The 27,730-nt window shown below is 46.0% G+C and overlaps 1 protein-coding gene across 1 annotated transcript in view; it reads left to right on the top strand.

Annotated features, from left to right (window-relative positions):
* The window catches only part of TMPRSS3 (transmembrane serine protease 3), a 60,171-nt gene that overhangs the window by 24,086 nt on the left and 8,355 nt on the right, over positions 1–27,730 (top strand). Inside the window, exons 8-12 of the mRNA XM_088472544.1 lie at positions 7,201–7,373; positions 8,198–8,293; positions 18,108–18,250; positions 21,797–21,949; positions 25,730–25,800. Of these exons, the coding sequence (XP_088328670.1) occupies positions 7,201–7,373; positions 8,198–8,293; positions 18,108–18,250; positions 21,797–21,949; positions 25,730–25,800 (636 nt within the window). The remainder of the gene's footprint in view (positions 1–7,200; positions 7,374–8,197; positions 8,294–18,107; positions 18,251–21,796; positions 21,950–25,729; positions 25,801–27,730) is intronic.

The raw sequence follows: 27,730 nt of genomic DNA on the forward strand, positions 1-27,730 counted from the left end.
GCAATATTGCATATTGGACATATACTGTAAGACAGCATTTTATACTGGGCACACGAGGCAATATTATATGCTGGACCTCCAAGGTAATATTATACATATGACATACAAGACAGCATTATATACTGGTCATGTAAGGCAATATTATATACTGGACATACAAAACAGCAAAATACTGGTCACATAAGGCAATATTGTATGTTGGACATACAAGACCGCATTATATACTGGACATACAAGACAGCATTATATACTGATCACACAAAGCAATGTTATATGCTGGACATTGAAAGGCAGCATTATATACTGGACATACAAGATATCATTATATACTGGACACACAAGACAGCATTACTATATTTAATGGACATACAAGACAGCATTATATACTGATCACACAAAGCAATGTTATATGCTGGACATCCAAGGCAGCATTATATACTGGACATACAAGATATCATTAAATACTGGACACACAAGACAGCATTACTATATTTAATGGACATACAAGACAGCATTATATACTGGACACACAATACAGCATTACTGTATATACAAGACAGCATTATATACTGGACACGCAGGAATTATATACTGGGAATACAAGACAGCATAATATACTGTACACACAAGACAGCATAATATACTGGACACACAAGACAGTATTATATAATGGACACACAAAACAGCATAATATACTGGTTACCCAGGACAACATACTGTGAGTATAATGGACATACAAAACAGCATTATACACTGGTTATCCAGGACAACATTATACGAGTATAATGGACATACAAAACAGCATTGTATACTGGGCACACAGGACTGCATTATATAATAGATATACAAGACGACATCACATACTAATGACAATGCTGTCATTGTACAGAATGCATCTGTCTGAGTGAGTCTGTTGTGTCTGGGAACGTGTTTGTGTTTCCCTGTCAGTGGGATCTCATCTGAATGTTTATGTCAGTGTGAGCTGCTATAAGACGTCTTCTTTACATGACAACAGTAGTATCAGTGAAAGCGAGTACTGCTATAAAGCAATTTACTATGCCAGTAGGGAATTTGTTATTGCTGTTTTCTAAGCAGAATGTAACTTTTATAAGTTATGATGAGACAAGTTACAAGTCACTATAGGGTAATGCACATATGTACGAAGTATCACAGGATCGGGTTATCAGCACTGAGGCAATGCTCACAGAGCAGGACACAAATTCCCAGCTCAGCATCTTCTAAAAACATTCAAGATCGCCCTAAACAGTTATATGTCCCTTACTTTCCAGCAAACTGGTTTTCTGCTAGTTACAGTGTAACACTAGACAATAGAATCATAGGGGTCTAGTTTCTAAGCAGTGTTAGGAGACAGAGTGAAAAGTGATAAGGTACCAGCCAATCAGCTCCCAACTTTCATTTTTTAAACACTGCCTGTGAGATGGCAGTTAGGAGCTGATTGGCTGGTACCTTATCACTTTCTTATCACTTTTCACTCTGTCTCCTAACACTGCTTAGTAACTACACCCCATAGGCTGAGCTGAATACATTCTGCAACTCCCAACTACAAAGTAACGATCAACATTCCCTATATCCATCTTTTGTTACACGTCACCTTCTCTGCGCCCTATGAAGAAGAACCAAAAGCTGTGTTACATGATCTCTCTCTATTGCTGATAAAAAGACACCTAAGATAGGAGCCCTGTGCACACCTTGTAGTAACCTCATTTCCACACTATATTTCCTGGTGCTAATTAGGATTTATCCCCCCCCACCCACCCTCTTACCCTCAGGTTCATGTGTAAAAGTCATTAAATTCACAAATTTAACATGGGTCTTTAAAAAGGTTGGGTAGGGGACGCTGGTGCTCGGGATCCCGACGGTCGGGATCCCGGCACCGGCATATCAACAGGGTTAGGATGCCGACACTTGTCGGTCAATATCCTAACCCTCCCCCTCTCCCTAACCCTCCCTCCCTGGTGTCTAAACCTAACTACCCCCTCCCCGCACTCCAAACCTAACCTCCCTCCTTAGTGCCTAACCCCTAACCCTCCCTCCCTGGTGCCTAAACCTAACCTCCCCTTCCCTGAACCCTAAACCTAACCCTCCCCCTTAATGCCTAACCATAATCCCTAACCCTCCCTCCTGGTGCCTAAAGCCTTCCCTGAACCCTAAACCTAACCTCCTCATTTAGTGCCTAACCCTACCCCTAATACTCCCTCCCTGGTGCCTAAACCTAACCTCCCCCTCCCTAAGCCTAACCTCCCCCTCCCTACACCCTAAACCTAACCTCCCCCTCCCTGAACCCTAAACCTAACCTCTCGCCTTAGTCCTAACCCTAATCCTCCCTCCCTGGTGCCTAAACCTAACCTCCCCCCTAGTGCCTAACCCTACCTCTAACCCTCCCTCCCTGGTGCCTAAACCTTACCTCCCCCTAGTGCCTATCCCTAACCCTCCCTCCCTGGTGCCTAAACCTAACCTCTCCCCTAGTGCCTAAACCTAACCTCCCCCTCCCCACACCCTAAACCTAACACTCCCCCTTGTGCCTAACCCTATAACTCTCCCCCTTACCCCAGTATTTACCGTTGGGATGCTGGCAGACAGGATGTCGGTGCCGAGGATTCTGACAGGTGTCAGGATTCCGGTGCTGACATCCCTACTGTCGGGATTTTGCCTGGATCCCCTGTAAAACACCCCTGAGATGTAGTGTGTGTCCTCCCTTTCCATTAATAACCTACACTCCTTAGGGTTTTGCTTAGATTAGTCCAGTGGATTTCCCAACACAGCGTGTCTGAGGGGTTTGTTGTGAAACAACCTATAATTATTTCAGGTGAAGTTGAGGGTTATTCCATACAAAAACGAGTCGGGTACCCTACATCGGGACTAAAACTGGACTGATCCAAAAACCTAAGGAGTGCTCTGTATGTTATTAATCCTACTTTTTTTAATCAGTGATATCACTGAGGTACTTCTTGTCTGAGTAATATTACTTGGTCCTAGGCAATTAACTTGGTGTATTATGTGCAATAATCACATATACAGTCAGGTGCATAAATATTGGGACATTGACAGAATTGTCATATTTTTGCCTCTATTCACCACCACAATGGCTTTGAAATGAAACAAACAAGATGTGCTTTAACTGCAGACTTTCAGATTTCATTTGAGATTAATTACATCCAAATCAGGTGAACGGTGTAGGAATTACAACGGTTTCTATATGTGCCTCCCACTTTTTAAGGGGCCAAAAGTAATGGGACCATCAACTCAAAAGCTATTTCATGGACAAGTGTGGGCTATTCCCTCGTTATTTCATTATCAATTAAGCAGGTAAAAGGTCTGGAGTTGATTCTAGGTGTGACATTTGCATTTGGAATCAGTTGCTGTCGACTCTCAATATGAGATCCAAAGAGCTGTCACTATCAGTGAAGCAAGCCATCATTAGGCTGAAAAATCAAAACAAACCCATCAGAGAGATAGCAAAAACATTAGGTGTGGCCAAATCAACTGTTTGGAACATTCTTAAAAAGAAAGAACGCACCAAAGAGCTCAGCAACACCAAAAGACCTGGAAGACCACGGAAAACAACTGTGGTGGATGACAGAAGAATTATTTTCCTGGTAAAGAAAAACCCCTTCACAACAGTTGGCCAAATCAAGAACACTCTCCAGGAGGTAGGTGTATATGTGTCAAAGTCAACAATCAAGAGAAGACTTCACAAGAGTGAATATAGAGGGTTCACCATAAGATATAAACCATTGGTGAGCCACAAAAACAGTAAGACCAGATTAGAGTTTGCCAAACAACATCTAAAAAAGTCATTACAGTTCTGGAACAACATCCTATGGACAGATGAGACAAAGATCAACCAGAGTGATGGGAAGAGAAGAGTATGGAGAAGGAAAGGAACTGCTCATGATCCAAAACATACCACCTCATCAGTGCAGCATGTTGGTGGTAGTGTCATGGCGTGGGCATGTATGGCTGCCAATGGAACTGGTTCCCTTGTATTTATTGATGATGTGACTGTTGACAAAAGCAGCAGAATGAATTCTGAAGTGTTTTGGGCAATATTATATGCTCATATTCAGTCAAATGCTTCAGAACTCATTGGACGGCGCTTCACAGTGCAGATGGAAAATGACCCGAAGCATACTGCAAAAGCAACCAAAGAGTTTTTTAAGGCTAAAAAGTGGAATGTTATGCAATGGCCAAGTCAATCCCCTGACCTGAATCCGATTGAGCATGCATTTCATGCAGTAGAGGCCTGGCAGAGCATCACCAGGGATGAAACCCAGCATCTGGTGATGTCTATGCGTTCCAGACTTCAGGCTGTAATTGCCTGCAAAGGATGTGCAACAAAGTATTAAAAAGTGAAAGTTAGATTTAGGATTGTTTAGTTTGTCCCATTACTTTCGGCCCCTTAAAAAGTGGGAGGCACATATAGCAACCGTTGTAATTCCTACACTGCTCACCTGATTTGGATGTAATTACCCTCAAATTAAATCTGAAAGTCTGCAGTTAAAGCACATCTTGTTTGTTTCATTTCAAAGCCATTGTGGTGGTGAATAGAGGCCAAAATATGAAAATTCTGTCAATGTCCCAATATTTATGCATCTGACTGTAGATAATAAAATAAATGAAGTAAAGTGTGTATGTAACACAATTATGGCAATAGAGGTCCATCTGTGCACTTATTTTGGTCTCTGTAGTCACTTCCTCAGAGTTGTACCAATCAGCATAAAAACAAAACAAAAAAGAAAGTAACATAGTATAAATCTGTATAAATAAAGTGCACAAGTGCTTCCAATCATTGCTTAAATATAAAACACACAGGGGGAGATGTACTAAGCCTTGCAGAGAGATACAGTGGAGAGAGATAAAGTATCAACCAATCAGCTTCTAGCTACCATTTTACAGGCTGTGCTCCAAGGCTAGGTACATCTCCCCCACAGTGCCTTGAACCACAGTGAACAAAACTAACAGAAAAAAAAAATATAGTGTAACTCCACCCAAAAGAGTGAGCAGGATTGTGTCCTGTGAGCACCGTAGTATTGCGGGGAGTGTCATTAACACACAAAGTAATTATGGGGCTGGGTATGGCTTGCCGGCAGTAGGCATCCCGGCGGTCAGAATTCAGATGCTGGGATCCCAACAGGTTTAACACACCGACACTTGTTGGTTGGTATGCTAACCCTCCCCCTCTCCCTACCCTAACCCTAACCTTCCTATGCTGGTGCCTAACCTCCCCCCACCCCTAGTGCCTGTACCCTCTCCGCATCCTAAACCTAATCCTCCCCCTTACTGCCTAACCCTAACACAGCAGCTAACCCTCCCCCTAATTCTCGATACTTACCATCAGGATGCTGACAGTTGGTGTTCTGGAGCCGGGATCCAGACTCCTGTCGGGATTCCGGTGCCGGTACTTAGACCATCGGCATCTCATCAGCTGGGATGCTGACTACGGCCCTGATTCAGAGCCGCTCGTAAGCGGCCGCTCGTTCGTTCTGACCGATGTTCGCACATCTGCGCATGCGTACGGATTTTAATACGCATGCGCGAACCAGTCAGTGCGGCCGAAAATCGTTTGTTCGCTATATAGCGAATGCCTGCTATTTTGAGTGACAGAAGGAGGCGTATGTGAGTGGTAACAGGGGAAGGTGCTTGAAAACGGGGGTGTGGAATTCGAACGCAGGCGTGCTTAAAGGTCAAAACGGCCGTTTTAAGGGAGTGCATAATTAATACAGCAGCGTCATTACCACGTCACTTGTTTTTTTTCTACTCAGAACTGCTCGCAAAATAGCGGTTGAAAAAACCAGCCACAAGAATAGCGAGCAGTTCATACGCTGTTCGATGTACTCGATTAATCTAATAAATAGCGGACATGACGTATGGTGCGAGCGGCAAGGGGGCGTATTTTTAAAAATTACAACCGCAAGTTTTGCTCGCTTGTTCAGACTTAGAGGCGTGAACAGACCGCAATTAGCGAACGGTTCATTTGAATAGCCACCCCTTGTTTTAGAACGAACGACCGCAAATAGCGAGCGGCTCTGAATGAGGGCCTACATCCCTAATATTATTATTATCCTTTATTTATATGGTGCCACAAGTGTTCCGCAGCTCCTTACATAGTACATAGAACTAATAGGTGAACAAGAAACAAGTAACTTACAGTACATTACAGTGTAGGACAAGGTCACGATTTATATACATTGCTGCAATAGCGATTAGAGCACTCACAATAAGCAGCCAGGAGTTGGCCGTCACGTGTTAGGTGCCCTAATGGGGAGTAAAGAGTAGAAGACAATGTAAAGAGAAGCACATGAGGGAAGAGGTCCCTGCTAGTCAGTGCTTACATTCTAAGGGGAGGGGCAGACAGACAGGTGTGACACAGAAGGGGAAGACAGGGAGGAAAGAGCATGAGGTGGGTTAGGATGAGTGCTGGAAGGCCTTGATGAAGTAGTGGGTCTTGAGAGCCCGTTTGAAGATTTGTGGAGAGTTTGATAGGGAGAGGGAGAGCATTCCAAAGGTAGGGAGCAGCACGGGCAAAATCTCGTATGCGGGAGAGGGATTATGTCTTCTTAATGTAACTGTGCTCATAGAGAATATGTGGCCATCTATTGTTCTGTAGGATATATTTCACACAACATCCTCATTGCACCAAAAAGAGAAATGCAAAGCCAACATACATTAAGAGTGCACATTCTGTTACATATACAAAATAATGAACAATGTAACATGCCTGTACATTAAGAAAGAATATATAAAGCTTATCTGAAATCTCCTTTCTAATTCTAAAGATAAAGGAGGAAGTGGGTCCCGAATTCCATGTCACCCTTTCATCCTTTCCTACCAAACTATGGGGCCCATTTATCAACGAGTTTTATCATACGCAACGAGTTTTAAAACTTGTTGCGTATGATAATAGTTCTCCAGCCAATCAGCTCCCAACTGTCATCTGTTTGAAAAGTGACAGTTGGGGGCTGATTGGCTGGAGCACCATTTCTCATACGCAACGAGTTTTATCACCCACTGCATATGATAAAACTGTACACTGTGTATAATGAAAATGTTTGCTAAAGTTGTTTACTTGTGCAAATCTTATGTCCATGTTTTACTAGACATAAAAATAAATGGAACTACACATAAACAACAATATGACTGTGAGCTGTATTTAAGTTCTCTCCCCTGCTTGATTTGCAGCTTGTATTTTCCAGAGTCGTGGAGTGTACAGGTGGGATTGGTGAATCAGCCCCTGGAACCTCCCACCAACTCTGTTCTGGTGGAGAAGATCATCTACCACAGCAAATACAAGTCCAGCTCCATGTCCAATGACATAGCACTTATTAAACTGGCGACACCCTTTACATTCAATGGTAACAGTCTGGATTTTTATTTTTAAATAAAATAATTCAAATACTTACTGTAATGCAAGGGCCCAAGCAGGCTGCAGAGGAAGATAAATGCCCCATATGTGGCTGAGGACATGTCATTTTTTTTCCAAAGTGGGTGTGGCCATGCATCCCAGATTTAGCCACGCCCCCTGTATCGCCTGGCAGAGCTGTTCTGTATGTCTCAGCGATTGGAGCAAGTAACTATACACCTGGACAATCCATCTGCCCACTCCCAGCGCTGCATGTTTTGTCCAGGTGTATGTGCAGAGAAATTTAGATTTGGGAGGGACGTGTCCAAAATCACATCTAAATTGCAGTGTAATAACAAAGCTGTTCAGCATTGTGGACTACATGCAGAAGCAGCCAGTAATTAGCGCACATGCAAAAACATAAAACAAGATTAACAACTTCTTTAAGCAGATAGGAATAAAATAAGGAACATAGCATTTTTGAATGTCTGAATGTTTTGCTCAGAAATTATCAGTAGGAAGTAGATTGTTAGGAATTGAAGGAGCCAATGTTATATTCCCAGTTCATTGTATAGATTGTATCCGGGCATTCAGTCACAGATCGCCATCTTGTGGGCATTATGTGAAGTGCAAGCAAAAAGCGGTTTCAAATTGCTTTTCTGGTATATTAGAGCTTGGTTGAATCTGTATTGAGATCCCACTGACAGAGAGTTATACAAATTAGTGTTCTGCTGAATGAAGCTGCCTGTTGTGTCTGAAGACTATGCTAATACTGTAAAAAAAAAACTAGAATGCATTAAATATTCTGCTAAATAGAACTGTTTCATTTATTACCAGGGTTAATACAACCGATCTGCCTTCCGAATTATGGAGAGGATTTCCCAGAGGGTAAAATCTGCTGGATATCAGGCTGGGGCGCCACGGAAGAAGGAGGTACATAAACACTCGATTGGCCCGGAGAGAGAGATTAGGTCCGGGTGGCAGCGGCAAGGAAGAGCATCAACGCTGCGGCATTTGAATTATGGAGCAGGCCGCGAGCCAAACAGCAGTGTTTGCCAATCATAGTTCAAATGATGCAGCGACGATGCTATTTCTCTCTGCCTGCCGCCCGGTGCATTCCTTGCCGCTGCCACCCGGGCTCCCTCTCTCTCAGGTATGTTGACCCTGCCTTGTGCTCCCACTTGAGTCCAGCCAGCCTTCCCTGCATTGCCCCCCCAACACCCAGTCCAGCCAGTCATCCTGCCTTCCCTGCGCTGTCCCCCTCAAGTCTAGCCAGCCATTCCTGTACTGTCCCCCTCAAGTCTAGCCAGCCGTTCCTGCACTGTTCCCCCCCCAGTCTAACCAGCCATCCCTGCACTGTCCCCCTCAAGTCTAGCCAGCCGTCCCTGCGCTAACCCCCTCAACCCTCAAGTCTAGCCAGCTGTCCCTGCACTGTCCCCCCCAGTCTAGCCAGCCTTCCCTTCACTGCCCCCCCCAGTCTAGCCAACCTTCCCTGCGCTGTCCCCCCCTAGTCTAGCAAGCCTTCCCTGCACTGTCCCCCCCTAGTCTAGCCAGCCTTCCCTGTGTCCTCCCCAGTCCAGCCAGCCAGCCAACCTTCCCTGCCCAACCCACCCCACCTCCCAGTCCACCAAGCCTTCTCTGCACCCCCTTCCCCTTTCTAGTCCAGCCAGCTGTCTTCCCTGCCCCAGTCCAGCCAGTCTTCCCTGCGGCACTCCCATTTCCAGCCAGCCAACCTGCCTGCCTTCTCTGCCCTGCCCTGCCTCTCCCCTAGTCCAGCTGGTCTTCCCTGCCCTTTGCCCCCCCAGACCAACCAGCCTTCCCTGCCCTTTGCCACCCCAGTCCACTCTTCGCAGCCCAGTGCCCCCGCTTGTCAAGCCTTCCCTGCCCTGTGCCCCCCCCATTAATGTCAATCCTTCCCTGCCCATGCCCCCCCTCCACCATGTCTATCCATCTGTGGTTTACGCACCAATTGATGCACCACCCCTGAAGTAGCTCAACCCACATTATCCACAGCCCCACTGAAGTCTGCCCTGTACCCTGGGGGGAGGCCTGCCTATTTTGACTGGGCCCCACAATTTCTGATGGCAGCCCTATTTGGCTATAGTAAATATGCCGGTGACCTCCATGTTCACTCAAAAATATCTTTAAAAAAACTTTGTGCACAGGAAACATTTAATTTTACACTTAAAAATCTAAAATAAATAAATACATTTTAAAAGTAGCCAATGAACAACTCTGTGGATTTCTTTTCATTCTACCTTAAGGCACATATCCACTACACGATTAATGAACGATTGAACGATAACGACATTGTTATTGTTCAATCGTTCATTACACTGTTCAGTGGATATTGTGCCCACACTAAATGATATGTCGGTCAGTGCCGGCACCCTCCCTCATCCCTGAACCTGCACAAGCTGACGATATCGTCAGGTTGGGCAGTAAGTTCGGGCAATGACAGATGCCGACAACGACCAGCGGGAGAGCGCATCGCTGGTCGTTGCCAGCATATCCTCTGCACTATATTGCGGATGATGAAGGATAACGATATCGTTATCGTTCATTTATATCGTGTAGTGGATATGCGCCTTTAGAGATGTGCGGCTTGGTTCTCCAGAAATCCGAATCCACACCAATTTCATGAATCCGGACAGATCCAGGTCGCGGTTCTGATTTTCTCGCAGTTCGGAATTAGGATTTTAAATCCAAATTCCGGGTTTTGAACTGCAAAAATGACATGATTTTAGCTCTTTTTAAAAACTTTTAGCAATTTAGTTTTGGCAAAACCACCCTCAGGTGTTTTGGTTCGGATTCGGTTATGGTGGGTGTCCAGCACCAATTACTAGCAGTAAACATGACAATTGCTACTGTAGAATGGTGCCCATATCATACAGGACGCACTTCCAGTTTCCCAAACACCCTTCCTGTGGTCCAGAATGGGGGATGGACTAAGTGACGAACTAGACCCTCACCCCCTCCTATTGGCCATCTAACTGCTCCCAGTAAGGGATCATACAAACCCGTTCAACCCCTTCCATCCCCTATGTGTGTGCCCGCCTTCCCCTGCTGACGTGTTACATGTGCTGCGCACACCACCTGACATGTGCACCACCCCACGTGTGCAGGAAGTGCTGCATGGAAGAAGATAACAGCGGGGGGGGAGTCGTGATGTAATCTGGGTCTCCACATCTTTTGTAGAACAATCCTTGACTTGGAGAATTCCAGACACTACTTCAGCATCACCTGCTTCATAATAAATATTCTGACTAAGATGGTAACAGTTTGAGATGTGTATAGTGGAACTTTCCTTTAGTTTCTTAATGCTACTTTACTTAATCTTAATTGTGTACTAAATTGGAGAGTAACCAGCAGGCATTGCGTGGGCACCATCCGGCATCACCAAAAGCCACCTGACATGTAGTTTGTAAAAGATTTATGTTTTTACTAGAGATGTGCGGGTCCAGTTCTCAGAGAACAGACAACAACTGGTAGGGGTTCCGAGTCACTTTGGGGTACTGAGTTGAACCGAGTCATCATTCGGATCTTCCCGCGGGATTTAAAAAACAAACTCGGGTTTTGGATTACACGCTAACAGGTGAAAATGACCACATGATTTTAGCTGTTTCTTTTTTCATTTATTTAAAAAAAAATAAAGATACAGATCCAAAACCAAAACATGTGAGGCTGATTTTGAAAAACCAAAACATGAAGATGAATCCGGATCCAAAACCAAAACATGTGAGGCTGATTTTGAAAAACCAAAACCAACCCACGAAGATGAATCCGGATCCAAAACCAAAACATGTGAGAATGATTTTGAAAAACCAAAACACGAAGATGATTCCGGATCCAAAACCAAAACATGTGAGGCTGATTTTGAAAAACCAAAACACGAAGATGAATCCGGATCCAAAACCAAAACATGTGAGGCTGATTTTGAAAAACCAAAACCAAAACATGAAGATGAATCCGGATCCAAAACCAAAACATGTGAGGCTGATTATGAAAAACCAAAACCAAAACATGAAGATGAATCCAGATCCAAAATCAAAAACAAAACACCAGGGTCGGCGAACATCTCTAGTATTTACATATAGATCATTCCGATTAAATAAAATTTAGTTTAATGTTATCAATGCATATAGTGGACCTTATTCCCTTATTCAGAGTTGAGCGCAATTTACATATAAGTGCAAATATAATATATGCCCCAGGGAAAGAAAAACTTACAGCTGATAGCAAACGGGTCTCCCACTCGCTGCAGGCACCAGGAGCAGATGCGTCATGAATATATGGAAGGGTGTGTGGCTTCACTGTGAGCACAGAAATTCTCAGTACCCACCTCCTATACATTACAGCAGGAAGTGGCAGGAAAGTGTAGGATTAGAAGTACCCAAGTCACTTGGAGCCTGTTAAAGGCAAATTGAACATGACACAATTATAAAACTCAAGGCTATACTAATAATAATATCAGCCGCCTTCCCCTTCCCAAACAAAGAGCCTGATTCAGCAGCGACCGCAAATGCAACTACATACGCAGATCGAGCGATTGTTAGCCATTGTGCATGCGTATAATCTGCGCTGCGATCCCGCTGCGATTACAGACGCACAGAGGAATCCATCGCAGAGTGAGTGACAGTCTGTAAGTGTTTGGGGGTTGGTGATGGGGGAGTGGTTGGAAAAACGCTGGCGTGACTGTCCACGCAAGCGCCGTTTCATGGGCGTGCATAAATTAGCCACCGCGATTGCATATGCAGCATGAGAGCTCTCTGTGTGCGAGGAGACTCGCAGTATCTGCAGCTGGTCAGATTTGGTGTAAATGCTGCGTACTTGATGTGCGTCGATGGTACCAATGTTTACGCAGAAGAGCGACATTGGACATATATAAGAAAGCAGCAGTGGGCGTCTTTATGCCGGCTGAGCTTGGGAAAGCATTAGCATATATTCGCCGCTGGGTTCGGTGCACATTTGCAGCGGTGATCGCCATAGCGATACTTACTGAATCAGGCCCAGAGTATGAATCATGTTTTATTTTTGAAAAAAAAAAAGAGTGTTCAGTTCCCTGTGATCCTAATTCCTGCTGGTAGATTGGAGCTGCCGCAGCTTTACCGTATTTGGCTATTTCGGTGTGTCTTAGATGTGGTCAAAACATGAGATACAAGGAGGCCGTCGTTATCATCAGCTGTCAGCTTGTACCAGAGTTGTGTACCTGCAAGTCAGCGGGGGCCTGGCTCCGGCACTGTCCCCCCTCCCTCTTACATCACAGCAGTCCAGCACACCCTGCTGTGTGCTGGGCTGCACTGGGTGACTGCTCGCTAAACAGCAGCCGCAGCAGTCTCCTATGCCTGTGGGGGGAGCGATCACACTGACTGTGCCCCCCACTGGCCAGGTGCTGGGCTGAGGGTCTCACAGCACCCACGGCATGTGCAAACATGTTCCCCCCCAAGGGGCGTGGCCACGCCTTCCACAGCTAGGACACGCCCCCTTCACCCGGGCCCGGCGCGCCTGGGGATGCCTTTAGCATTGACATGCACTTTCTCTACTTTGGCTGCATTTATACGCCCCCCACCAGTCCCCGCTCAGGCATGTGAGGGTCCATGCCATGCACGGTAAGACACGAGAGGGTCCATGCCATGCACACTAAGACGCGTGAGGGTCCATGCCATGCACAGTTAGACGCGAGAGGGTCCATGCTATGTACGCTAAGACGTGAGAGTTTCCATGCTGCGCTATACACAGCTTATCCACTGGGTGGCCAGTGCTCCACTGATGAAAACTATACCGCTTCCTATAGTATACAACATTTATTAAACATACAGTACAGTACTGTAGTTTCCCTTCATTGGCTATTTGCAGTTTAGGAAAAGTGACACCTGCTGCACAGAAAGTGGTATTACACTCTTCGGCACCTGCATTATGCTGCAACTGAATACGCCATGATGCGACTGAATATGCCATGCTTCATTCAGCCGCAGGCATATAAGACATGGCAAGTCTGCCGCACTAGATGGCATATGGACGCTAGACTTATGAGGACACATGTGTAATGTCGACATTAGAATGCCGACATGGTTCAATGTGTTACATCCCCAGACTATCATCATGTTCACAATATTGACATCTGAAATGATGCCAGGTCAAATATCAACATTCTTAGAATGCTAACGGGTATGGTCAGGTGCCACCAGGATGGTTAGGGGGAGGTTAGGGTTAGACTGCGGGTAATGGAGGTTAGAGTTAGGCACTAGAAGGAGGATATTCCTCAGATGTGAGCGAAAACTACTCGTCACATGACCGCCAGGAGCTGGCGCCACGACGTTGGAGACGCCACAGGCGCCGGGACCAGGAAAGTGACAGCCGGGCCATCAGGGACGGTTTGTTGACAGTCTATCATCGACATGTCATCAATTTAGACATGATGAAATGGTCACTGTCGACTTGCTGCACGTTGCCATTTCCAGCATATCGACATGCTCGTGTCGACTTTACGCAAGTTGACATGACAACAACTGCCATGCCAGACCCCTCCAAATGAGGACCAGGGTATTTTTTTAAGCAGTTTCAATAATATGAACATTATGTCATTTTTGTATATTTCTTCTAGCTCAGGAGTCTGCTCTCCTAACGGCCTCTTTGTGTATGAAGAGCGCAGTGTGTGATACATACAGCTATCCCTCCTCAGTCTCTATATGACTTCTATAACTCAACAGAAAAAGAAAAACAAGGCTTCAATTCAAATATAACCCATCGTCTTATACGCCCACCCCCCGTTTATCCGTGAGAGTATATCTATATACAGTCTCAGTCTTACTTCTACAGTCATTTTGTATTCTGCCTCAGTGGAGTTATACAAGCGGACTGCACTATGTCTGCATGGCGCATTCTGTATCCATATCATAAAAGGTCTTGTATGTGCTAGAATATTATTTTCTATGTTCTCAATGCTAGCTATGAAAGGCTGCCGAGTCCTAGGGATCCGTGTTTTCATTTTCCTTTCCCCTCTTATTTTCCTCCAGGCTTTTTCACCTTTTTTTTTGTTATCATTGAAATGCTAGATCTGCTAGGGCTGCCTTTCAGAAAGATATTTAAATGAGGGATTAAGAACTAGCTTATTCTTCTTCTAAATGCCTGCTGCTGAATTCATTGCATCGCACACAGTTGCCATGGAGATGGCTGTACTATTACCGATTCAGCACAGCTATGGGATCGCAGCAGGTGGCAAAGTTACCAAGACAGGCGAAAGGTTCGGTATTCAAGACAAAGAGAAAAAGAAAAAAAAAAACAAGAAAACAAAACAAAATAACAGATTGAAGTGTGAGTGTGTGTTACCCTCCATCTCCTGTCCTACTGCAAAAAAAAAAAAGACTGACATTTTTTTTAAACAATAAAAGTTCAAGCCTTTAATCAATAATTTATCAGATAAAATGAATATATATATATCACTGTCAACAATTTTATATAGATCATGATAAGTGAGCTGGGAAACTATCGATCAGTAGATAAAAATTCCCTGGTTTATGTCAAGATGGTCGAATACATTATGTTGATACTGTATCTGTTTTATGAAGGGTATCTGTTGGCTAAACACAGGAGAAGGACATTTAGGAAGAATATTGTGGCTGATCTGCAGCTTTGGACCCTAGCTGTCCTTATGCTTAACTTGTGAATGGTTGTCCTGGTGGTGTTGTGCAAGAGCCTAGGTTAATAGATGGTGGAGGAAGTGATACAGCTGGGAACTGTAGATGGTGGATGAGGAGGTACAGTTGGGAACTGTAGGTGGTGGATGAGGAGATCAATTTGGGAACTGTAAGTGATGATGAAGAGACACAGCTGGGATCTGTAGGTGGTGGATGAGGAGGCACAGTTGGGAACTATAGATGATAGATGAGGAAGTACATGTTCAGAATTGTAGATGGTGGATGAGAAGGTACAGTTGGGAACTATAGATGGTGGATGAGGAGGTACAGTTGGGAACTGCAGATGGTGGATGAGGAGGTACAGTTGGGAACTATAGATCGTGTTTGAGGAGATACAGTTGGGAACTGTAGGTGGTGGATGAGGAGATCAATTTGGGAACTGTAAGTTGTGGAAGAAGAGACACAGCTGTGATCTGTAGGTGTTAGATGAGGAGGCACAGTTGGGGACTATAGATGGTTGATGAGGTGGTACACATGGGAACTATAGATGGTGGATGAGGAGGTGCAGTTGGGAACTGTAGATCGTGGATGAGTAGATACAGTTGGCAAACTGTAGATGGTAGATGAGGAGGTACAGCTGGGAACTATAGATGGGGAATGAGGAGGTACATGTTCGGAATTGTAGATGGTGGATGACAAGGTACAGTTGGGAACTATAGATGGTAGATCAGGAGGTACAGTTGGGAACTATAGATGGTGGATGAGAAGGTACAGTTGGGAACTGTAGATCATGTAAGAGGAGATACAATTGGGAACTGTAGATCGTGGATGAGATACAGTTGGGAACTGTAGATGGTAGATGAGGAGGTACAATTGGGAACTATAGATGGTACATGAGGAGGTACAGTTGGGAACTATAGATGGCGGATGAGGAGGTACAGTTTGGAACTGTAGATCATGGATGAGGAGATACAGTTGGGAACTGTAGATCATGGATGAGGAGATACAGTTGGGAATTGTAGATGGTGTATGAGGAGATACATTTGGGAACTATAGATGGATGAAGGGATACAGCTGGGATGTGTATATGGTGGATGAAAGGATACAGCTGGGATCTGTAGATGGTGGATGAAGGGATACAGCTGTGATCTGTAGATGGTGGATAAAGATATACAGCTGGGATCTATAGATGGTGGATGAAGGGATACAGCTGGGATCTATAAATGGTGGATGAAGGGATACAGCTGAGATTTGTAGATGGTGGATGAAGGGATACAGCTGAGATCTGTAGAAGGTGGATAAAGGGATACAGCTGGGAATTGTAGATGAAGCGATACAGCTGGGATCTGTAGCTGGTGCAAAATGAGATGGTGGTGTTGTGCAAGAGCTTAGGTTAATAGACGGTGGAGGAAGTGATACAGCTGGGATCTATAGATGGTGGATGAGGAAATACAGCTGGGATCTCTAGATGGTGGATGAGGAGATACAACTGGGATCTGTAGATGGTACATGAAGAGATGCAGCTGGGATCTGTAGATGGTGGATGAGGAGGTACAGCTGGGAACTATAGATGGGGAATGAGGCGGTACATGTTGGGAACTGTAGATGGCGAATGAGGATGTACAGTTGGGAACTGTAGATGGTGTATGAGGAGATACATTTGGGAACTATAGATGGATGAAGCGATACAGCTGGGATGTGTATATGGTGGATGAAAGGATACAGCTGGGATCTGTAGATGGTGGATGAAGGGATACAGCTGTGATCTGTAGATGGTGGATAAAGATATACAGCTGGGATCTATAGATGGTGGATGAAGGGATACAGCTGGGATCTATAAATGGTGGATGAAGGGATACAGCTGAGATTTGTAGATGGTGGATGAAGGGATACAGCTGAGATCTGTAGAAGGTGGATAAAGGGATACAGCTGGGAATTGTAGATGAAGCGATACAGCTGGGATCTGTAGCTGGTGCAAAATGAGATGGTGGTGTTGTGCAAGAGCTTAGGTTAATAGACGGTGGAGGAAGTGATACAGCTGGGATCTATAGATGGTGGATGAGGAAATACAGCTGGGATCTCTAGATGGTGGATGAGGAGATACAACTGGGATATGTAGATGGTACATGAAGAGATGCAGCTGGGATCTGTAGATGGTGGATGAAGAGATACAGCTGGGATCTGTAGATGGTGGATAAAGAGATACAGCTGGGATCTGTAGATGGTGGATAAAGAGATACAGCTGGGATCTGTAGATGGTGAATAAAGACATACAGCTGGGATCTGTAGATGGTGGATGAAGAGATACAGCTGAGAACTGTAGGTGGTAGATGAAGAGATACAACTGGGATCTGTAGATGGTGGATAAAGAGATACAGCTGGGATATGTAGATGGTGGATAAAGAGATACATCTGGGATCTATAGATGGTGGATAAAGAGATACAGCTGGGATCTGTAGATGGTGGATGAAGAGAATACAGCTGGGATCTGTAGATGGTGGATGAAGAGATACATTTGGGATCTGTAGATGGCGCAAAATGAGATGCAATTGGGTTCGTAGTTGGTGAAAGTGGTTGCAGGTAACAATTACATTCTAGGAGACACCTGCTGGCATCCCACAGTTCATTTAGCTCCCGTAGCACATGCTGCACTTCTCCGCCCACACTATGCCCCTGGGTATAAGATATTATAAGTGAGTATTGGAATTAGTGGCTAAATAACTATGGATATTTGTGAATTAAAAAATAGATTTTGTATGAATAATGGAAAAATAGATAATGAAAGCAAATTATACATGTTTATATGACTGAGGGGATAAGTATAAACTGAGTGGGGGATGTGTACGTGAGGGTGGTAGGGGGTACTGTAGATGGTAGAACAGCTTATATAGGGATGCAGAGGTGTGCAGAGAGTTAGTGAGAGATATTTGGGGGGTCAGGAGATAGGAAGGAGGACTGTAGGCAGAAATAGGGGACAGGATAGAAGAAATAGGTGATGAGAAAAGAAGGGGTGTAGTAGTATAAGGGAACATGTATAGATACAATTATAATATTTGCATCAGGTTTTGCTGTCTATCAGTCTTTGCATATTTGCCTTTTATCTTTTACAGGTGACACATCACAGACAATGGACTATGCCGGGGTCCCTCTCATATCGAACAAAGTCTGCAATACGAAATACGTCTATGGTGGAGTTATAAAGCCATCTATGCTGTGTGCTGGCTTTCTAGAAGGTGGAGTAGATACTTGTCAGGTAGGAAATTGCATTTGATTAAATAGAAATAAAATGTTTACGCTATAAATCATACACTGAGACCTGCCCTCTCTATTTACCAAAGTCACAGCAGGCCACTATTAATAGATAGCCATACTTATTAGTTGTCAATTAGAACTGAAAAGACCCACGTAAAAGTCACATTTGCACCAGACTTATGGAAGGCATACAAAAGACAATAGTGTACAGATAGCATAGAAATAGTATTAACAATTATTTATATAGCGCAACATAATCCATTGCGTTTCACAACTGGAAACATTAAAAGAACAAGGCTGAGTAATAACAGACAGACATAGAGGTAGGAAGACCCTGCTTGCAAGCTTACAATCTATAGGGAAATAGGATAGATACTATATATTGCATTTTGGTCCAGCCAGAATGCAGAGTTTCTTGGTGGGCTGTATGATCCAGTCACACAGGAATGTCAGCCAAATGTCAAGAGGATGTGAAAGAAAGAATATGGGGTAAATTTACTAAGATGGGAGTTCTATTAAGAAGTGATGTTGCCCATAGCAACCAATCAGATTTCAGGTATTATCTTCTAGAAGGTGCTAGATAAATGAGATGCAGAATCTGATTTGTTGCTATGGGCAACATCACTTCTTAAAAGAACTCCCATTTTAGTAAATGTACCCCTATGTGTGAGGTTATGTGTGGACTGTGAGAGCGGCTGTAATTAGATATGGAAGCTGTGAAGGTTGTATGGGTGGTTCTGGGATCTGATAACCTTGTCTGAAGAGGTGAGTTTTCAGGAAACGCTTCAAGGATTGGAGACTAGAGGAAAGTTTTATTGTGCGTGGTAAGGCATTCCACAGAGTGGGTGCAGTCCGAAAAAAGTCCTGTAACCGTGAATGAGAGCAAGTAATGCGTGTGGATGAGAGACGCAGATCTTGTGCTGAGCGGAGAGGTCGGGTTGGGAGGTCTGTTGAGAAGAGTGAAGAGATGTATGTTGGTGTGGTTTGGTTAATAGCCTTATGTGTAAGTAAGAGTAATTTGTATTGAATATAGTAGAATACAGGTAACCAATTGAGGGACTGACAGAGCGCCGCAGCAGACGATGAATGTTTTGCGAGGAAGATCAGCCTCAGAGCTGCATTCATAATGGATTGTAGTGGCGAGAGCCTGTTTTTGGGAAGACCAGTAAGGAGACTATTGCAATAGTCAATGTGTGAAATAATAAATGCATGGATTAGAGTTTTTGCAGTGTCTTGTATAAGATATGGTAGAATTTTTGTAACATGATACAAAGCATACCCCCCCAACCATCTAGATTTTCCGGCTTTTCGGGCACAGTTCCGCTGTCTCACCTGCAGGAGGATAGGTTGCGAGGAAAATCTCTCTCATCCTTACTCTGCAAAGCCTAGCAGCCCCTTTTTGTGCACCACCAATAGTGTCCTGATCACCGCCTACTAAATGTTGGGAGGTTTCCAGAGACGTAGCTTCATAGCATTGTCAGTAGATGCTTAGATGCTAAAGTCGCTTATATATGGACAATATAATAATGGAATGAATGGTCATATACACAAGAGAACACAGTGGGCGGGATGCACCATTGCAGATATTGCGGTCAAACCACCAAAAATGGCATTTTTGGAGGTTGGGGTACTCACTGCATATGCACCAAGCTCCATGAATGCGATACTTTTCAGGGTTTGGATGTGGATGGCAACGCCATCATAGAAGTCTATGGGGTTCTATTTGCGACTCCCCCTGAGAGGGATCCAATCGGATACCTCCCAGCATCCCATGCGCGCCTGAGCCACTCGGCACATGCGCAGAAGGACTTCTGGGTCATAAACCTTCTATTGCAAAGGATAGCTCTTACCGGGAGAGCTGTCCTTTGTGGGGGGTTTTCATGCATGTCGGCATTATTTACGCCTGTAGGCATGTGATGAGTGGGAGGATGCATCACATGCAAAATACAAAACAAAAATGCAAAGTACAAGTACAAATTACAATAAAAACAAATATCTGTTTTTTCCCCCAATTGTGCACATGCGCAGGATAGCAATCCCAGGCGTGCGCACAGGCTAGCTAGCTGACCAGCTTTCAGGGTCTGCATTGGCTGCAGCCCCTAGGAGCTGGTAAGGGCTGCCGTAATATCAGGGGAGAGGCTTCCCATGGGAACTGCTCGTTGCTATGGCTGTCTAGACTGCCAGGCCCAGGGCAGGGGGAGAAAACACCTCTTCATTAGGGCTGCCTGTCCTGTGTATGATTAGAAGGTAGCGCTTCCAATGGAAAGTCACTCTTCTGGAGGCGCGGGAGACTACCCGAAAAATCCTGAGTCTCCCGCACCTTCTGGGTAGAGATGACCTGGCAACACCACGGTGCAGCGATACTGGCTGACAACCTAGTAGCTCTGCAGTGCAAGCATGAAAAAAACTAACTAACAGGCCCACGGCTACAATCGCTGGCAGGAAACTATCTGGACTTCTGCCATCGATGGTAAAACCATCTACCATCGGTGGGTGACCAATCATGTTTTCTACCCGTTGATGGCCATCCTTACTTGCGGGATAGTAGGCAAGTATGCTGGTGGGCAATAGTACTCTGGGGACCTATGGACACAAGGTTGGGGGGATAATGTTGCAGGGGAATCAAGACTATAGTGCAGGTGAAATGCTACAAAGGCTGTTTAGGGGGGGGGGGGATGTAGGATCAAAACTCGTCAAGGACATCATAGTTATATCTGTGAACTGCATCATTACACCGGACAGCTTTTGTGGTCTCCAGACTTGCATATGAAAAGGCATCAAATGTATACAGTAGTCCCCAGAGCCTGTAGAAACAAGAGAGACTGAGCTAACCTAAGATTGGTGCACCTACATCAATGACCAGGGCCGGATTAAGGCTTGTGGGGGCCCAAGGGCAACTAGGTTGTGGGGTCCCCCTTCAAGCCACACAGAGCCCAGCTCAGCCTACCCCCCCCCCCCCACCCCCCACGAAAGCCCGGCTGGCCACATGAAGACAGGGGCAAACACTCACACATACACATAAACAGCATACCCACACTAACACATATACACATACATACACAGTATACACATATACACATTCATATATACACACACACTGAAGCAGTACATACATTCTTACCATTGATGCAGCAGTTGCTGCTGGTACAGACTGCAAACGGACCCGGGCTTCTCCTCCATTCATTAGGCATGACCCCCGACACACTTACACTGCCCGCATTGGCTTGTCGTATTGGCTCTGCCCCAATGCGGGCCGTAAGGGAGGGAATGCGTGAAGCTGCTGGCCCCCTCTCCCCCCTGACAAATCTGACTGTGCTGCTGCATGCAGTAGAATAGCCGCAGCTGCAGAGCCTTCTCTCGGGAACAGGTGCTGCTGGCACCTGTTCTTGGCAGGGTCACATTGACCCTGTGTGGTGGCCCCTCTGTGTGTGTGGGGGCCCAGAGACGACCGCCCCTGTCGCCCCCCCTTAATCCGGCCCTGTCACTGACCAAGGGACTACAAATTAGTCTGCAAACATTTTACAATCTGCTCTTTGTGTTGTGATAGGGGGACAGTGGCGGCCCTTTAGCATGTGAAGACAGGAAAGTCTGGAAGCTGATGGGGACCACGAGTTGGGGTGTCGGCTGTGCCATGAGGTATAAGCCTGGTGTGTACACTCGGATCACATCCTTCCTGGACTGGATACACACACAGATGGAGGTACAGTATGTACAGTCACGCTGTTTGTTAGCACATCAGTAAGTAGTCTTGCAATATGAAAGCAAAAATGCTTTCCACAATGGCGTTCACTTTGAAAGTAAAAGTGTGTAGGAGTATTTAAGGCATAGTTACTGATTATCTGAGAAGTATTATTCCAGCCTGTTACTCCAGGTTTCCCAAAGGCAAAGGGCCCTATCTGACTGGGGGGATAGTCATGGGGAATTGGCAGAGCCAGTCCTAGCCAAATTAGCACCCTAGGCAAGACTTTGGGTGGTACCCCCCTCCCCGTGGGATCCTGAAAAGGGGTGTGGCCTCACAGAGGGGGGCCCTCACCCAGCACAGCACCCCCCTATCCCAGCACAGCACGGTATCAGCACCCACCCTCACCCACCACCCCTATCTCAGTAGAGCACCCCTCTCCCAACAGTGAGCACCACAGCACTCTGGCCCTTTCCCAGTTCCAAACTTACTTTACTTGAGCACAGCCTGCAGAGCTGTCAGACTCAAAGTACAGCAAGCCACAGGTAGCGGACCCGATTTTCCCATCTCGGGCTGGCAGGCCGCAGTTCGCAGCTGTGTGTGATGATTGCTAAAGGTGGAGCCCAGAGCCGTGAGGTGTGATTCACTACTCCTAGCACCATAAAGGCCCATGGTGCAGCAGCCCTCCCGCGACCATTTACTTATAGTCCTAAATGAGCCTCTTCCCATACGCAGAAGCTCATTCTGATTGTGTGACGCCTCAGAGCCAACCTGGCGCTAACCACTAGCCGCCGTCCAGGTGCTCTGCCATCGCAAACTTTCGCCGACTGTTCCGCCACTGCCTGCTCACTGTTTGCTGCTGCTAGGCCCCATCGGAGCTGTCAGCTGAGCTCCGTCATGGATGCTGTGCAATGGCAGTAGCAGCTGCCTAAGTCTCTGACCAGCCGGTAGCAGGTGCTCCGGCCGTGCCTGCACCAAACCTCCACCAGTCCTTGGCGGGCTGGGATGCCCCTAGGCATTTGGTTAGTTTGTCTATGCCTAGGGCCGGCTCTGGGAATTGGGCAGTTCTAGAATTGTAGGAGTGCATGCAGGGCAGCCAAGAGCCACGGCGTGACAGGGGGCGTGGCCTAATCAGGGGAGGCGTGGCCACTTCCCCTTAGGAAAAATACACAGAACAAAAAAAAACATTTTAGCAGCGCCGCTTCACTGGGAGGGGGGCACTGTGAGCCCCTCAGCCTGGCGCACAGCCAATGGGGGTCACGATCAGCATGATCGCTCCCCCCATAGGCATAGGAGACTGCTCCAGCTGCCGCGAGCAGTCTCCCACTGCAGCCCAGCACACAGCAGCGTGTGCTGGGCTGCTGTGATGTAGGAGGGAGGGGGGGTCCAGACCAGGGCCCCCGCCGGGCCCCTCCAGCAAGCCTGGGCCCGGGTAATTTGTACCTGCTCCCCCCCCTCTCGGCGCCCCTGAGCGCATGTTTGCATGTATGGACTATGCACTGACAGGAAGGTTTCAAAACTTTTTTGTTTTACAAGACATTGGGCTCTATTTATTAACATTATTTTTACTAAAATAAAGTGAAAAAGGGTGTTTTGTGTTTTCACACCCTTTTCACATTATTTTAGTATCACCTATAGTTATTACAGGGCAATTGCAGTAGAATTCGTAAAATTCTACTCCAACCCCTAAGTATCACTTATTTTTAGTAAGCAGATTGCATTTCCCATAATTGTAATGGGAAATGTGATCCGACCAAAGTTACTAAAAATAAAATGTGAAAAAATATCGGGGAAAGCCCTGTGAGAATAACGCCACCCTGGTTACCGGACTCCTGCTTCGCTATAACATGCAGAGCAGAGCCCGGAGTCGGTCCCAGTGATCAGCTGTGTGGTCTAAACAGACCACACGCTGATACAGTGTAAAAAAAAGTAAAAAAAAAAGTGAATAAAAAACAAACTTACCTGAGTACAGGGACCGGTGATCGGGGCTCCGGTGATGTCCTCCCTCCGGTCAGCTGGTCTCCCATGCTGCACTGCGGCCCGATCGTCACCTGACAGGGTCCCAGTGCAGTATGGGATGTCAGCTGACCGGAGGACATGGCGGACATCACCGGAGCCCGGATCATGCAGGTTTTAAGTGTACTTAAGGGAAAGGGGGGGGGTCGCGGAGGAGTCCGTGATCGCGGGGGCGGGGCTTGGCGATGGGGCTTAGCGCGGGGGGTAGCAGCGGCGGCCGGTCGGCGCATGCGCGGGCCACTTGTCACGGTATTTTTTGGCAAAAATACCGTGACTAGTGTGCAGAGGGGATTCGCAGGGACAGAGCTTTCTCGCAAGTCCCTGTGATATTGCAATGTGAATTCAGTCGGTAATATCACACTACAATCTGCATTACCACTGCGGGTTGTAGTAAATAGAGCCCATTGACATTTGGGAAGCAATTGTTCATATGACATTTGTCATGTAGGAAGTGCTGGTAATTTTCCTGACAGTGTGAAATGGTTAAACCTTTGTTATCATCCAATGCCCTCCAGGGAGTAGTGTGGAACTTCCTAAGAAGGGAGAAGGTGTTAAGATTGGGATTCAGCCAAACTGGTTTGAGTCATAGATATATGATAGGACTGACCAGCTGGCAGTAGGTAAGTATCTGTGAGTGTGGTAGGTGTATGTAATAAAATTGTAATTCCTACGGTGTGTGTGTCTTGTGTTTTTTTAACTATTTTTTTTATAGTGGGGAGGGGTACGGGTGCCTGCCGCCTGCTTGCACTTGTAGATCCATAAGTGCCAAAGGGCAGGCATTATGGCACCTGTAGTTCCACGGTAACAAACAATAGTTTCTATCTATTTTCACTACTATTACCCCTGTACCCACAGCCCAGGAGTGCAGGGAAGAGCCCCAGGCTTCAAACTAAGCGTGGGGAGTTGGGAGAAGGGGGACCCCTTCTTAGGGGGTCCCCACCTCCCCTGAGATCCCCGGCTTGGGCTGACCGGCTTAGTGTGCGAATGCTTTGGCTGGGGGGACATAGTGATAAGGTCCCCTGGCTGTGGCATTACACCCCGGTTGGTTTGGGTCCGGTGCTGGTTTTAAATATAGGGGGACCCCAATGCATTTTTTCTCCCCTATATTTAAAACCAGGACTGTCCCTGCAGCCAGGTGCTGGTTCCTAACATATGGGATAACCCTGCTAATTCCCCCCCCCGTATTTTTAGGAACTAGGACTGGGTGAGCAGCCCGGGGCTGGTTATGCTTTTTTTTTTTGGGGGGGGGGGGGGGCGGGACCCTACATCATTTTTTTTATATTAACCCTTTAGATAGTGTTTACATACAAATCACACTGATCTGTGTATATTTCTGCCAAACTCGCAGCTCAGGTGGTGGTCTATTTGAAACTTCGATTTAGCTGCGAGTTTGCTACAGTTACACCCGAGATTGTAATCTCAAATCTTGGTAAATTCCCGAGTTGTATCTTTTTCATGAAAAGTACTTCTGAGATTGGCCGATGGTGGGTTTATTCCAGTTTGCAATCTCACCCGAGTTTTGCAGTGAAAAGAGAGAAATCTCACCCGAGTTCGCCTTTAGTAAATTTGCGAGTTGAAAAAAGCCCTAAACTCACCCGAGATTGCAATGTCCACCAAACTCAAACCTTTGTAAACTTATCCCTCAGAGAGGTCTGTACTTCTGACGAATACCTATATGCTGTGGAGGAATTGTCTTTTTCAAGACACTGAGCAATAAAAATCTTGCCTTAAGACGACGCATCTTGCGACAACTAGAATAGCGCAAAACGCTATTCTTTTCTCCAGGTCTTCTGGATTGATCCCAGTGGCTCCAAGCTAAAGCCCTTTGTCAGCTTCCCTGCAGAGACTGGTCCATGGTAAGGGACCAATAGAAGTAAGCCGACACTATCCAGGAAATGTTTGTGCAGCGTGCCCACACATTCCCAGGAGTAAGTGGTTCCAGGTGCTGCTGTAGGAGATTGGTGGTGGCAGCAGCTTACATGCTCACTGCGCAGTGGGCGGAGTCGGTAACACGCGGTTACTGGCGGTAATAATCCAAGTTCCATAATCTGTGATCGCATGGTGAGGCGAGGTCATCCTGTCACAGTAGATTGTGTATTAATGTTGGGATCGGTGTATGGCCGATGGTTCAAATCCCGACAGCGGAAGCCCGGCAGAGGTGAAGATCCCGACTGCGCTAAAGGTAAGTATAAACTAACCTAACCCCCCCCAACCCTCCCTTAGGGGTGCCTATCCCTAACCTCCCCCCAAGTGCCTAACCCCCCTCTAAGTGCCTAAACCTAACTCCCCCTTCTCCGCAGCCTAATCCTAAATCTTCCTGGGGGGTGCTTAATGCTTACCTCCCCCCGGGGGTGCCTAGCCCTAACCCCCCCCTTCCCCTAGCCTAACCCTAACTCTCCCAGGGGGGCTGCCTAACCCTAAGTCCCCCCCGGGAGCTCCTAACCTAACCCCCCTCCCCGTGGCTGTCCGCGCCCGGCTTACCTTCGATCGGGATGCCGGGCGCCGGGCTCCCGGCATAGGTAAAATTACAGGCGTCGGGATTTTGACGCCTGTCATTAGACCCTTGCCGGGATTAGAGAGTCGGGATGCCGACGGTTGGGATTTAGACCGTCGGCATCCCGACTGCATACCTTAATGTCAGCCTTACCCTAAGAACATATGAATCTGTAAATATTTTACTTTTTTTTTTAAACAATGTTACTGCCCCCTTTCCCCTGCATGGAATTTTCGAATAGTGAATGTATTACTTAATTTTGGCCTGCACATCTACTGTATTTGGAACTTCCATAAAATCCATATAACCACCTGCATTTGTGCAGAACTAGACATATGAGCTATAGATCCGTAGTTTTGCAGAACCTTACAGGGGCCTATGTAACAAAACGACACTGCCTGGCAACAGTAAGCAGATACTTAGCGCATCAACAGTCAGTCAGTGTCCCTTCTGTGCAGGCGTGACCCAGCATTGCACTGGAAACCACAGCCCAGGATTCCGGGCCATATTCATTTAAAAACAGTGAAAAAAAACAAAAAGACAAACCAATTTTTTGTAAAACAATAGAAAAATATTTTCATAAATTTAAATGGAAAACATTATTTTAATAATAAGGCGGTTTTTCTTGTTGACCACATTAGTTATCGTCATCCTGAGATGGCGATAGTTTAGGAGGACTGCTCGCTATAGCACTGCTGACCATGTTGAATACTGTATGCAATAGATATCTTGAATTATCACAGGGGAGCCCAAGCAATGGATGTCCCTGACCAACGGTTTTGTTAAATACTGTGAAACCCTAAATATGGTAAAAATGTTCAGTTATCAAAGGATATATTGCCAGTGGCTCATCTATAATGGGTGCAGGGTGCAGCCATATTCTTTATTACTTGCCTCTCCGTGATCCCACAGTGCCAGTGTCAGCGCTTCACAAAATAATTGGTAAAATGGCATGGCAGCCATTTTGCCAGTGATTTTTGCATTCACAGTAGAAAAACCAATTGGAAAATGGCCGCCATGCCATTTTTCTGGAGACCAGGCCCATAGCCAGAGTCTTAGAGCTTGTGCCACCTGCTAGAGAGGAGAGACCCTGACGGAAACTGCACATAATACGCCCCTGCTTATTGCCTTTTTTAAGTGGAGGTGAACCCCACAGTGTGTAAGCTATGCACAGAACATACCATACATAACTTCCTTGTACAATAATAAGCTGAAAGAAAAAGTGCTAGCTGGTGATGTGTGGTGTGGAGAGGGTGTGAGACGCATAAGGCAATATTTGTGTATGTAGGCAG

The sequence above is a fragment of the Taudactylus pleione genome, unplaced genomic scaffold (genome assembly GCF_031769625.1).
Source record: "Taudactylus pleione unplaced genomic scaffold, aTauple2 ptg000126l, whole genome shotgun sequence".
NCBI classification, from domain to species: Eukaryota; Metazoa; Chordata; class Amphibia; order Anura; family Myobatrachidae; genus Taudactylus; species Taudactylus pleione.